This window comes from Malurus melanocephalus, unplaced genomic scaffold, assembly GCF_030028575.1.
Source record: "Malurus melanocephalus ecotype Western Australia unplaced genomic scaffold, MMel_1.1 scaffold_12, whole genome shotgun sequence".
In the NCBI taxonomy this organism is placed as follows: domain Eukaryota; kingdom Metazoa; phylum Chordata; class Aves; order Passeriformes; family Maluridae; genus Malurus; species Malurus melanocephalus.
In genome coordinates this window covers 2,085,568-2,098,567 of record NW_026623244.1, presented here as the reverse complement: position 1 = coordinate 2,098,567, position 13,000 = coordinate 2,085,568, and the positions used below count along the sequence as shown (strand labels likewise).

The window sequence follows — 13,000 nt, the reverse complement described above, 5'->3', positions numbered from 1 at the left end:
GGGGCCGCGACACGGGGACACCGTGGGGTGCGTGGGGACAGCGTGGGGTGCGTGGGGCACCTCCGGCCTGGGCCACCCTGGGCCGGTACAGTCCCGGTCACGTCTGTTCCGGGGGGTTCCCGGAGTTCATCTCCTTCTCTGCGCCAGCCAAGCCCCTCATCTCTGCAGCCCCAAAGAATCCCCAGGCCTCTGGSGTGGAAGTGACCCTCTAGGTTATGCCCCCTCCGCAATTACTTGGTGAGCCCAGCACTCTGCTTAGGGGTCTGAGGGCCCACTTGACATCGTATCATCCCTCCCCACAAGTTGTTACAGCTATTGCTGTAACAAACTTCTCCCAGCATTTCTCAGAGACCCAGACTGCGGGCAAACGGAGAATAAAATAAGTCCTTATGAAGCCACCTGYCCCCTGGAGTCTGGGTCCTCCCCAAGGCTCAGCTTCTTCACCCCCTCCACAGCCCACGGAAGGATGGTGTGAGATGGGGTCCTGAGCTATCCCACTGCCTCACTTCCACTCTAGAGCCCCATGACAGCACCTGACCTAGACTGGGTCAGTGAGATGGAGGAGACCCTTGGATTGACAAGGGGACACCCACAGCCCCCACCCACACTGCCATAACAAACCCTGACCCAGCTCCACTCCCCCTTGMCTTACCTCTGCTTCCCCAGGATCCTCCTCTGCCATCACCCCTGTCCTGCCTGGGGGTGCTCACACCTGTACTGAGAGCACCCAGGGTGCTCTCCAGGCGAGCTGGTGCACCCCGGAAACCCAGGGCTGGGTGTGACCACTCACCTGCTCCGGGCCCTCATTATGGCTCAGGTTAAAACTATGCCCAGCATGGAGGCTGGTAATAATCCAGTGTGCCAGGGCTGGGGCAGGACGCTCAGCACAGCAGGGACATCCCTGACCAGAGTACCCTCCCCAGACCCAGGGTGCTCCAGTCACAGAGAAAGAAAAGGCACTCATACTTATGCTTTAATAAAACTAGAAAGAGAGAAAAATCAAAGGGATAGACCAAGATCCAGCCATGGTCGCTTCCTACCATGGCAAGGACTGGTCAGGTCACAGTATTTGCCGCCTGCAGCCYTGAGGGCAGGGGGGTGGCAGTCCCCCAAACCCAACAGAGCAAGGCAGGGCTGTTCCCCACATGGTTACACTGCTGGTGATGMCCCCTGGGGAAAGGGGCTTGGGACACCCTGAGCAAAGAGGGCCAGGTCAGGCGCCAGCTGAGTGGGTAGAACAGGAGAATTCCACTTCACACCTGCTCCCACTCCAGAGCATGAACCACCCACCATCTCCCACACTTTCCTTCACCATCTTTCCCTTGCTACCTCCATCCCAGCCACGATTGAGCCCACAGACCCCATTTGTGACAGGGGGGTTTCTACTACGTGTACCTCTGCATAGCTGCCCCCCACAATCCCTCACACCTAGCGACAGCTCAGGATTTCAGCTCTATTTTAGACACAATTGAAYGAGCTGCCCTGGGACCAGAGATACCCAGGTTCTGGGACTGCAGATTATTCCCACAATCATCCATCTTATTCTGCCTCCACTCCCCCCATACTCCCAGCACTCAGCATCAACACGGAGCAGCCACTGTCTGTCAAAGCACCTTCCTCAGCTACTCCTGGCTAGGATGAGCCCACCCYTCCTCTCACGGTGGTCCCCCATCTCAGAGACACTGTGGTGGTGGTCAAGAGGTTGGTTTGTGCAGGAGAAAGGGACACAGAGGCGCATGGCAGATGCTCCCAGGGAAGAGAAGCTGGTTCTTGTGCTGCCAGAACCAGTCCCTGTCCCTCCAGATGAACTGAGGAAGACACCTGCTGGGCTCACGGCTTCTTAGAGGCTCCTGAGCCTCTCTCCGGRGTTTTCTTGGCTGAAAGCTCCTTCTCTTCCTTCATCTTCTTGAGCCTGACCTTGCTTTTGGAAGACGAGAAGGAGAGCGAGGCCTTGCTGAACTCCAATGGGAAGATACCCACGTCCCCATCGAAGCGATTCTTGGACACCTGCAGGTAGCGCTTCCCTGGCCCTGTCACCAGCTTACGGTCCTGCAGGATGAGGACGTTGTCGGCCTCCTGGCTGGCCTGGGGAGAGGAAAACATCTCCAGGAGGGTGCCAGGAATGCTGCCAGAGTCACAGCAGAGCAAGACAGAGCTGTTCCCCATGTAGAGAACAGGCCAACAGGCCTCACAGATGCTCACAATTGCTTGACCAGCTCCATTAAGCCCTGTTACTGGGCACCCCAGCCCACAGCAACTCYAGCATTTACCCAACACCAACCCCCTGTGTTCCCCTGGAACATCCCAGTGACCCACCAGGCACACCCTGTGCCACAGCACACGCCAGGGAAACGGGATCACAGGAAGGCTGTGCAGAGAGCCCCTCCTGCCCGCCCACCCACCCCGGCCAGGTTGGTCAGCATCATGGAAGAGACTGGAGTACTCAGTACAGCCCATCCCCGCACCCTCCCTGCCTCCCTCTTTAATTATTTCCTGCTACATTCCACTCACCGTCAGTGAGTATTAATTAACTGCACCTAAAGCCCCAGTAGAACTTTAGCTGACAATGAGTTTGCTCTCTGCCTGCATCTGGGGGACATTCCACACCTTCCAAGTCCCCAGTGATGATCCAGGGTGCTGATGGGAGCTGGCGATGACGACCCAACATATCCTAGCCCCTTCCTGGGACTACACTGTMCCCAAGGGACAGGAAGGGCCACCCTGGCCCTGCTCACCTTGGCAGAGCCAAAGATGGAGGCTGTCTGCAATTCCTTCTCATCATCCTCCTTGCGAGGATGGATGATCAGGGTGATGTGGCACGTGTTGTCCGTGGCAAACTTGCGGAAGGCACCGACGATGTAGTCCTGGGCAGCGAGCCTGCCAYGCAACAGGAGTGGGATCAGGGGCTGGCACTGCTTGGTGGCAGGGGGCAGTGAGGTGCTGATCCCCACAGCAGGAAGCACCCAGGAATGTGGGCTTGCTCTCCGTGGGGCAACCAAGCCCATTAGGGAAGAGGGATGTGGCACAGCAGGGATGGCTGGTAACCTGCTCACCCCTTCCCACCTCTTCCTCCCCAGGGCAGTGGATGCCCTTTAATTAGACAGGGTGGCCAGACAGGAGTAGAGGGGACACCCTGTGTGGGTCTCAAGCCCCTGCCATGACACCTGACAAGGACAGCTCCAGCAGTGAGRGTGGCAGAGGAAGGAAGGGTCACACTGGAGAAGGGCTACCTGTCCGCAGAGAGGTGCTCGTGTCCCATCATGAAYTGGAGATTGTCGACGACCACGTGGGTGATGTCGTACATGTAGACTGCATGCTGCATGGTGTCAATCACTGTCCTGAGCAGGGGAGACCAAGATCAGCTCCAGGGATTAGTGGAGGTAGGGAGGGGAATGCTGAGCCAAACAAAGGGGCACAGAAAAAGAGCTGGAAGGTGCTAGGATGGGTCCTGCTGGGACCTGGGCACATCCCACCTCTGCATCTCCCCCAGTTTATAACAGGTGCAGCCCCATCCCCACAAGTAAAGATAGCTGGGATCAGGAGGACCCAGCTGCTGCCCACACAGTCCCTGCCCACTGCCCTGCAATGCCCCCAGCCCAAGGGATCCTCAGGGCWCATGGGGATGCATGCAGGTGCCACAGTGCCTGATGAATAAAAGCTGGAGATGCTGGCCYTCCCTCTTCAGCATACAACAGCACTGCAGGTAAGCTGGGTGTGGGGGCGACATGTCCTGCCATRGGCACAGGCTGGCTTCAGAGCAGCCACCCAGCACAGGGTCAAGTTCCCTCCTTCACCCCCACCCCAGAGAGAGGCTGTGAGAGAGAGTCCCCATGACAGGAGAAACACAGGTGGACAGCCACACAGCCCCCACACACCAACCCCGGGACTTGAACAGTCCCAATGTGCCTCCTGCCAGCCCCAAATCTGTGACTCACAGCRGGGGAAGAGCCCCAGCTCCCCAGAGCCCTGCAGCACATGCCGTGAGGGGTAAATGCCACTGGGAATGGAGGTGCAGGACCATACTTGATGTTCTGCTGGCCATGGAAGGTCATGAAGTAAAGCGGAAGGTCCTCGAAGCGATCGGCCCACTCATCGTACAGCTCTAGATGGTCCTCCAGGCGCCGGCCGGCAAACTGCGTGAGCATGATTTTGGCCAGRCGGACGTTGTTGATCTCAAAGCTGCCCCACAGCGTGCACACTCCCTGCATGCACAGGTCCAATGCATACTCGCTGATAAACGTGGTCTTCCCACTGCCCGTTGGGCCTGATACAAGGACAACAACAGAARGAATTAGCTGGGGCAGATGATCTGACCCATCCTGAACATGCTGRGGATTTGTTTAGAGGTAGAAGCACCAGCGAGCAGAATAACAGAAGCCCATCTGCAGCACTYACTCCATAAATAAATTTCTTGTGCCACACTGCATGCCTGGGTACGTGGGCATGGCCTCCCACACCCTATGGGTCCCCACAGATCCCTGTGAAGAGCTGGGCAGACAGTGAAATGAGCACAGGGATGGCTTAGATAGGAGGTGGCAGGTAGGAGCAGGGGTAAGGGACAGCCGAGGACTTCCTACACTGCCYCAGGCAGGGAGTCCATCACTGCATGGGCATGCAGGTCCCACCGCACTGAGGAATGCACCCCAGCCTCTCCCACACCCGCAAGACAGGCTCAACTAAAGTCATGAGCAGAAAGAGATCTGCAAGTCTAGTGAAGCACCATCCCCAGGAGGATAAAGCCACCAAAGACCCCTCTGCTCCTCCTGTCCACCAGTCCCGTTACCTGTGAAGACAGTGAGCTCTCCTTTGCGGTGCCCTTTGAGGAGCTTGTTGAGCTCGGGGAAACGCGCCCATTTAACACCAGACACCTGCTCAGTATTAACCAGCTCCCCGAACACCTCCTCGCGCAGCTGCCGGAAGGAGACGATGGATTTGTGGCTGGCAAGCARGGCAGAACGCAGGATCTTGGTGACGTTCAAGCCCTGGTTCAGAGCCTCCAAGGGCCGGGGCTGCAGGTTGCCGGGGCGCACCAGAGAGCAGCGCTTGAGGCTCAGCTTGCGGGCAAAGAGCTTGGCAGCTTCCCAGGAGCGCAAGTCCTCACCGAGCCACAGCGTGATGCGCTTGAACTGTTCCAGGTAGGGGAGGAGGGTAGGAGGCAGGCAGCTGGCCCCTCGTGGCAGGGCCAGGCTGGCCACTCCTGCAGCTTGGTGTAATGCCATGGCATCCAGCTCCCATCCAGTTAAGACCAGCTCTGAGTGCCGGCGGCCAATCAGGGGCAGCCCAAAAAGATTGCGATAGGAATCGAAGCGGGGTAAAGTCTCTTCCACATAAGTTATGGTGCCCCCTCTTTTCTCCACCCTCACGAGCTTCAGGCCCTTCAAGGTTGCGTCTTGAGGGCTGAACCAGGGGAAGACGAGAGACCTGGCAGTCCTCAGATAACGCACCCCGAAGCGTTTCAGGGTGGCATCTGTCACCAAGGAGATACCGAACAAWGCCTTGGTCTCTCTGATCTCCTTCTCGTCCAGCAGCTCCCCGAGCGGCAGAGCCCGTTCCCAGATGCAGCGGGCATCCTCGCGAGCCTGTCGCATCTCCTCCTCCGTCTCCTCCGAGCTGGCAGGGGGAACGGGGGTAACGCCACGGTGCCGCAGCTCCACGTTAGCCTGGAAATCCTGCCAGGTGCCCTCGGCCAGTGTGGCTGTGCACAGGAAGCTGCCCGTGGTCTTGTCAATGAAAAGCGTGTACGGGGCATTGGTGGAAAGCGGCTGGTCCCCGCGGTCGCCAGTGAAGAGGCTGGGGGTGTGCAGGCAGCTATACCCATCGTGGAAGGGAATATCCTGCGCCCGCAGGTACTGCCGGATCTCGGTGATGGAGACGGAGGGCACGGGTCCGTCGGGGGCGGGCAGCACGTCCTTCTTGTAGCGCCGCTGGCCGAGGCGGCCCGACGTCCCGGCGCCCAGCGAGGCTCCCTTGCCCCTGGCCCCCCCACACAGCAGCGGCAGGAGGCTGCTGGCGGCTCTGCCGGGCCGCAGGGGCACCAGCGCCATCCTGACCGCCCCGGCACCCGCCCGMGCCGCCGCCGCTCCGCATGGGCGGCTGCCCCGCGGCCCCCGGCTCCGCAGAGCCGCTCAGACCGCAGCCCCCACGTGGGTCCGCACGGACACCGCCATAGCCCGCTCCCGCTCCCGCGCGTCACTTCCCGGCGGGGTCGGGGGTTCCTCGTCCCGCCCCTCCCGCCGGTTCCGGCTCCGGGTGAGCGCGGAGCCATGACGGGCCGCGGGTCGCCCAGCCGCTTCCTGACCGCTGTGCTGCACAACGGCGTGGGCCGGTACGTGCGCCAGCTCCAGCGCCTGCAGCTCCTCTTCAGCCCCACCGCGGCCGACGCCCGCGGCGCCAGGTACCGCCGGAGACTGCCGGGGATGGGGCGGGGAGAGCCTGCTGACCCCTTACCTGGCGGGATGGGTCTTACCCTTGCCCTGTCAGCGTGGGGAGGAGACGGTGCTGCTTGCCCTTGAGCACAGGGGAGCGGCGGGGTGGGACCCCTAACCTCCTGCGAGACGGGGCAGGAGCTGGAAGGCGGCACCGGGGGCATCACCCCAAATTCTGCTCTGCGATTGCACCCGTGAGCCTGCACGGGCTGGGGGTGACCTGGTGTGGRACCTGTGGCCGTCCTCCCCTGTCCCTGTCTCTGGCTCGGCTGGGGCTGACGGTCCCCTCTGTCCCTCAGGCAGTTCGTGGAGGAGGCGGCGCARGACTTCGCCCGGCAGCACCCCGATGTCGTTCTCTACGTGAGCCCCCACTCGGGCCCGGGCCCGGCCCCGGTGCTGCGGGCCGAGTACTGTGAGTGTTGGGGGGCTTGGGGAGGGGATGGGGATGGGGGTGACCCTGCCGTGTCCCGGCTCGGCACTACCTCTGCCCCGTGCAGACGGTGCTGGGGCAGCGGCTGTGGGATGGGGGATCAGCGGGGCTGCCGAGTGGCGCGATCCCGGCCTGACCCCCTSGCTCCGCTGCAGTGAACGGCACGGTGCGGGAGGAGCTCATTGCCAGCAAGACGAGTGAGGAGATCGTGCAGCTGGCCACCAAGATGGCCAACCAGTCCGGCCTGGACATCATCCGCATCCGCAAGCCCTTCCACACTGACAACCCCAGTATCCAGGGCCAGTGGCACCCCCTCACCAACAAACCCTCCATCCTCACTGTCCAGGGCCCACGCCTGCAGCCCCAATAAAGCCTCTTCCACCCCCATATCTTTGCATCCCTCTCTCCTGCGTGCAGAGGGACACTGCCACACCATGTCCAGACAGAGCCGTGTTTATTGCTGGGGGGAAAGTGGAGCTGTGCATGAGGAGTGCCAGACACAGAGTGATGCTCCTCCTTGGGGGTTGGGGTGGTCCTTCGGGGTGGCTCACGCCCCCTTCTTGCAGCAAAAACAAGGACTGGGGCAGGGTGAGAGAGTGTGCATATTTTGCTTCTTCTTGCCAAACCTCATTCTCCTGGAACAGGAGGCCTGGGCTGTAGCTYATGAGGGACCCCAGGGTTTCCCTCTCGTGTCTCTCCTGCAGTGCTGAGCCCTTGGCAATGTCCTGATGATGGAGGTGCAAGCAAGGAACATGGGGGAGGACGGGCATCCCCACAAGTCTGTCCCTCCCCAGCTTCTCCAGTGTCACCACACTGTCCCTGGAGAATGAGATGCTTTTGTCATCCCCATTTCTCAGGTTCCCCCAGGAGGTGGCAGAAGCAGAAAACAGGTGGGAGGATTTAGGGACCGTGGCTGCTCCTAGAAAGTGCCATGAAGAGAAGGCTCCAGAGGGAGGCAGTCCCCTGTCCAAGATTCTTCTTCCTCACTGTGTGAGGACATTTCCCTGCCCACCGTTATCCCRTAGGTGGGAGGGCTGTGCCTGAGCCCCAGTTCTCCAAAGGCACCACACAGAAGGGCAGAAACACGTGCTTGGGGCCACAGGGGCACTGCAGACGTCAGGAGCATGTGGATGCTGCGCTGGTCCCTTGTCATTGCAGGGCACAGGRTGGCTGCCAGTCCTGCTGCCAGTGCATCTTGCTGCCTGCTGCTGCATCCAGCGCCCTGGGGAAAAGGGGCAGAGCCCTGTCAGGGTCGGAGGCCCCTGGGAGTGCCACCTCCCCAGGGCACCCAGCTCTGTATTTCACCTGTGGCCTCTTCACAGTGTGCACATGCCCCTTCACCAGCTGCTCCAGGGTATTCAGGATATCAGCTCCTTGCCCTATCTCTTGTCCCTCGCCAGACCATCCTCTCCCAGAGAGGAAACCCTGCAGAAGCACATGTGGGAGAGTGGGCAGGGGCTGGAAGCCACCGAGGCCACCCCTCACAATGTGAGATGTGTCCAGGGCCCCTCTCCTGCCTGAGAGCAGGCAGCTGAGGAAACCCAGCCAGCGCTGGACCAGGAAGGGATCCTGCACCCTGTGAGAGACACAGGCTCAGTGTGTCAGCTCTCAGCCCCACTCCCTGCTCTTCACCCACCTCTCWGCAGCTGTTCAGCTCCTGTGTGCTGAGGGATGCCCAGCAGGGCTGGCCAAATCCATACGTCCACAACAGCATTTCACACCTGGACAGACAGAAACTCTCCCTCCCCATGGTGTCCACCTTCAGCCAGGTGCCAGCTCCTATCTCCAGCTTGTGGCCACCGTCAGTGAGATTTTATACATAAATAGAGCTCCAAATTTAAATAGATACTTTTTCCTTTTTTGTCTGTACAGCAAGTCTCAAAAGTGAGTGAAAAGCCAAAAGAATGGCCATGCCTGGGCCCGGCCCAGCTCTGCCATCCAGGAGGTAGTTTTGCCTGAGTCTTGTAACACTGCTGGCAAGGGGTGGGAGGAGGGGCTGGAGGGGAGGAGGGTCCCACTGGCAGGACCCCCCTCCCCGGCCCCTACACGGAGCTCTCGTCCAGCTTTTCCACCAGTTGCGTGTGTTTCCGCTTCTCCAGAATTTTGCTGAGCTCCTCGGTGAAGGATGCGCTGTAGAGCGGGGAGACCAGYGGCTCCTCCTGCTGCTGCAGCAACATGTAGCTGTTGCCATTCATCTTGCGCAGGACATTGGGCAGAGCCCCCACACCGTTGGTGAGCTCGGTCGGCAGCGGGGGCGGCAGCGGGGGGACGGCAGCCGGCAGCTCCTTGRCTGGGGAGGTGGCAGCCGTGGGTGCCTCGCCAGGGATGATCCGCAGGCAGCCATCGGGGTAGGTGAGCCCTTCTTCCTCCTCCTCCTCCCGGTGGCCCTTGCGCAGGCAGTTGGCTGAGACTGTCTGCAGCTCCACACTGGGCGGCCGTGAGTCCCTCAGCACATACTTGCCCTTGCGCTTCTCCAGGCAGGACATGTACAGGAGGATGCTGCTGAGCACGGTGCAGAGCACCACCAAGGTGACGATGGCAGAGATGTAAGCCACCTTCATGTCGTTGGTCGTCTGGCTGGCAGCGTGGGGCGATGGAGCAGCCGTAGGRCTGCGGGGCAGCTCGGGCAGCACGGTGAGGATGTAGGTAGCCAGCAGTGTCCAGAGACCCCGCTCCTCCCCGTAGCAGCGGTAYTCGCCGCTGTGCTGGGGCAGCGTGTCCGTCACCAGCAGCCCATCCACCCCCACGCGCAGGTGGTCCTGCCCCGTGCCCAGCACCTCGCTGCCGTTCAGCAGCCACACGGCTCGGGCCAGGTTGGAGCGCTGGTCGCAGGGCAGCAGCACATCGTCCCCTTGCAGCACCGTCCGGTTCTTCCACAGCAGGGAGCCTGTGGGGACACGCACTGCCTTGCACCTCTCCCAGCTGTTCTAAGGGACGCTGGACACCAGCATCCCCGTGGTCCCGAGGGGTGGCAGAGACTCACCCCGTCCAGAGCCGCTCCGGCATCCCTTGTTGCCACTTTGAATGTCCTGCACCAGCCCTGTGCTGCAAGGCATAGGGGATTTCAGTCATACAACCTCAGCTGAGCCCACTCTTACGGGGCCACAGCCACCGGGACACCCGCTGTCAGATACCAGACCTTTGGGGTCAGCTCTGAGGTGACTGTGCCACAGGGTGACACAAAACAGCATGGGATGGGGCAAGTGGAAGGTTCATGGGACCCAGCTGGGGACAGGTAACCCATCCCTACCTGTCTGTGGTGGCGATGGCACGGCAGGCCCGGCCATCCCAGGCACAGTAGGGRTCCCGGGCGAGGATGCAGTCGTAGCAGGAGGCATACCTGGCRCAGGAGGCTAGGGGCACCTGCACAATCCCGCTGGCTGCCCCCACATACAGGCTCCTCTGAGGGGGGAAAGGGCTGGCTCAGTATTAATCTGGTATGGTGCTGCTGGGCTGTGGGGTGCCCCATGGTGCCCAGAGATTCCCCCCAGCCCCATAGCACAGCTCTGCTTCATAAGTGTGCACGAGAAGGACTCCCAGATCCCAATCAGTGCTGATGGGTGCAGGAGGTGGAGGGCCAGGCCTGTTCCTTTCCCCAGGCTACCTTGCTGGGCTCCAGCACATATCCCGAGCTGGGGTAACCCAAGAGTCGTGTCCCCCCAGTTCCTCTAACAGCRCATTAGCAGCTTCCCAGCACAAGCATGTCCCTGCAAGTGCCCTTACTTGTTCAACCCCTCACCTGGACATGGGAGATCACCAGGCTTTCCACRGGCTGCTGGTCCCTGAACACCTGCACTTCCTCCACAATGTGGATGCCAGAGTTCATCACCACAGCCTTGTGGATCCAGCCATCCCCTGGAGAGCAGAGCGGGGAGTTCAGGAGGAAACGTGAGGTGTGCCCTTTGCCCAGCAGAAGYCTATCAAACTCATCCCACACTCACCCGTGCCCATGAAGAGCACATCGTAGGAGTGGCCATCCAGGGCCTGCACCCTGTCTACAGCCAGCTGGCTGTACACCACGTTCTTCTTCACCAGGAGTGGCTCACCACCGGCTGGCTTCACCTCCTCAAACATGAGTGGGTGCAACTTGACAAAGTCCAGGACATTGTTGGGCAGGTCCTGCGAGGAGTTGTAGCCCTTCCTGCGGAAGTGGTCCGTGATGCACTGCCCAGGRGAAACAGGGGTCAGAGGRGAATGCGGCTGCCCCYTGCTCCCCCAGTCTGCACCCCCAGRCACTCACAGAGCCAGGCCGGGGCTCGGGCACCACACCGTCATAGCGGGACCACTTGCGAGCCCAGTCCTGGTACTCCATGTAGGGGCCCTCGAAGGCACGCTGTACGTCTGAGATGCTGTAGCGGCACACAGCCGAGGCCTCCATAGTCCTCCTGAGGGGCACAACCTCACCTAAGCCTGGGCAGATACACAGGTGCTCCCAACCAATGCACCCCCAGGTGCTCAGCACCTGCCTGTGCATCCCTTCGAGCATCTCTGGCTCCCCCAGCACTGCAGACCTTCAGCTCCAATTGTTTTGGCCACTGTCCCACTCACCACTGTGCCGAGAGTGTGAAAGCAGCATAGAAGACAGTGCTGGCCCAGCTGCCCCCGTCCAGGCTGCAGACACTGYGCAGCACCTCGTAGTAGGCGATGTAGCAGACCAGGCGTGCCTTCATGAAGGATGTCCACTTGCGCTGCAGRATCTTCTTCCCCCCGATGTCGCTCTGGGAAGGTGCAGGGAGCGTGTCTGCACAGGCTGGGCGGGTGGTGTCCATCCCCCTCTGCCTGTGCCTCAGTTTTCCCACAGGTGGAGGCATACTGCCTCTGCACTGAGAGGAGCAGTGCTTAGCTCCCTGTGGCTGGGAACAGGCCTACCTTACAGACACGGGCCACCCGGGCCACTCGGGCCACCTGACTCTTGTCAAAGAAGGATGTGGTCTCCTCTCCTGCCCGCTCCATGAAGAAGTAGTAGATTTTGTCATCATCGCCCACGGGGCTGTCCTTGCTCTCCCGGACCAGCACAGATGTCACAAACTCAGCATCTGGGAACATGGAGCAGAAGGTGGTGATTGGTGATTGGAGACCAACCACAGAATGTGAAATCTCTCCCTGGCTCAGTTCTTTCTCATAGCAAACCACACAGGACTCCAGAGCCACCCCCCACAGCATCTCCACACTCTCTGAGGCAATGCAGAGTGTCCCATAGCCCATGATGCCAGCTGCAGGATGGGCAAGCCAGGGACATCTCACCATTCAGCCAGTGCARCGGGGACTCCTCCGTCTTCAGAGGCCGCTGGTGCAGATTTCTCCGAATGTCAGGGAGGCTCCGAAACTCGTAGCGTGTTGCCGTGTACAAGCCTCCGTCTGTACAGGGCAGATGCCCATCAGCATGGCCCTGCAGCCTGGGGACAGCTCCACAGGCCACCAGCATCCCATGCCCCAGCACGGGGAGGACCAAGTCATGGTTTGCTAAGGCCTCTGCATGTAGAGTCCGCCTGGCTGGCACCCACCRTGGGGGTGTTGGGGATGGGGCCATGGTTGGTGGCATCCTGCATGTCCCCATGAGCCCTGGAAAGGTGCTTACCCACAATGAGGCCGGTGTAGCCACGGGCAGGGTCATATGGGCACTTCTCCTTGCCTTCCTCAAAGTGGGATGGCAGCGTGAACCTGTTGGCATCCTTGAAGGGGACAGGGAATCAGGTCAGACAGGGGGGCACAGACCCACCTCACCTGCCAGCSTCAGGCTCTCTGCAGAGCCTGCTAGCAGGGACATAGTGATGCCCACAGCTGTGCCCTTGCCCAGGCAAGACAAACACCCCCAGCACCCTCCAGCTGCTCAAAACCACAGAGCCAGCCACAGCCCCCAGCCAAGAGCAGGTAGAGGGCTCCRGGAGGAAGGGGAGCCCCAGTATCCCACTCTGGCACTGGAGGCAGCAGGTCAGTGCAGCCAATATTCCCAGACAGTGCATGGCTGGCAGACACTGCTCAGCCAGCCTGGGTCCCCCCCAGGTGCTGTCCGTGTCATGGCAGGAGTTACTTTCTTTGGGGTTTGCAGTTCAAAGCACGTACAATAATGATGGAGCCCTTCCAGCTTGGCAGCTCCTCCGCCCAATTTCCAGCGTGTGTGATGGCCAAACCGGACCAGCAGCAC

General features: G+C 60.7%; 4 protein-coding genes across 5 annotated transcripts in view; 1 reads left to right on the top strand and 3 right to left on the bottom strand.

The window, feature by feature from the left end:
- The window catches only part of LZTS2 (leucine zipper tumor suppressor 2), a 7,470-nt gene extending 6,682 nt beyond the window's left edge, over window positions 1–788 (bottom strand). Inside the window, exon 1 of the mRNA XM_057379980.1 lies at window positions 653–788. Within this exon, the coding sequence (XP_057235963.1) occupies window positions 653–682 (30 nt within the window). The 5' untranslated portion in view covers window positions 683–788. The remainder of the gene's footprint in view (window positions 1–652) is intronic.
- Window positions 789–959: 171 nt separating this feature from the next.
- On the bottom strand, window positions 960–6,175 carry TWNK (twinkle mtDNA helicase). Of its 2 annotated transcripts, none has more exons than XM_057379919.1 (5): window positions 4,784–6,175; window positions 4,024–4,264; window positions 3,231–3,338; window positions 2,736–2,877; window positions 960–2,085 (listed from the first exon to the last, which is right to left on the bottom strand). In XM_057379919.1, the coding sequence occupies exons 1-5, from the start codon at window positions 6,042–6,044 to the stop codon at window positions 1,831–1,833; spliced, it is 2,007 nt and encodes a 668-aa protein (XP_057235902.1). In that variant the 5' UTR covers window positions 6,045–6,175; the 3' UTR covers window positions 960–1,830. The 2 variants fall into 2 exon arrangements, with proteins under 2 accessions (XP_057235902.1, XP_057235912.1); XM_057379929.1 differs by lacking the exon at window positions 4,784–6,175 and adding an exon at window positions 4,396–4,502.
- An 88-nt stretch (window positions 6,176–6,263) lies between these two features.
- On the top strand, window positions 6,264–7,244 carry MRPL43 (mitochondrial ribosomal protein L43). Its single transcript, XM_057379940.1, has 3 exons — window positions 6,264–6,394; window positions 6,725–6,837; window positions 7,011–7,244. The coding sequence occupies exons 1-3, from the start codon at window positions 6,264–6,266 to the stop codon at window positions 7,223–7,225; spliced, it is 459 nt and encodes a 152-aa protein (XP_057235923.1). The 3' UTR covers window positions 7,226–7,244.
- Window positions 7,245–7,292: 48 nt separating this feature from the next.
- SEMA4G (semaphorin 4G) overlaps window positions 7,293–13,000 on the bottom strand; it is a 29,987-nt gene continuing 24,279 nt past the window's right edge. Inside the window, exons 7-17 of the mRNA XM_057379908.1 lie at window positions 12,434–12,527; window positions 12,100–12,213; window positions 11,725–11,891; window positions 11,404–11,573; window positions 11,096–11,240; window positions 10,797–11,019; window positions 10,595–10,710; window positions 10,106–10,257; window positions 9,839–9,900; window positions 8,492–9,757; window positions 7,293–8,280 (exon numbers count right to left, since the gene is read on the bottom strand). Of these exons, the coding sequence (XP_057235891.1) occupies window positions 8,898–9,757; window positions 9,839–9,900; window positions 10,106–10,257; window positions 10,595–10,710; window positions 10,797–11,019; window positions 11,096–11,240; window positions 11,404–11,573; window positions 11,725–11,891; window positions 12,100–12,213; window positions 12,434–12,527 (2,103 nt within the window). The 3' untranslated portion in view covers window positions 7,293–8,280; window positions 8,492–8,897. The remainder of the gene's footprint in view (window positions 8,281–8,491; window positions 9,758–9,838; window positions 9,901–10,105; window positions 10,258–10,594; window positions 10,711–10,796; window positions 11,020–11,095; window positions 11,241–11,403; window positions 11,574–11,724; window positions 11,892–12,099; window positions 12,214–12,433; window positions 12,528–13,000) is intronic.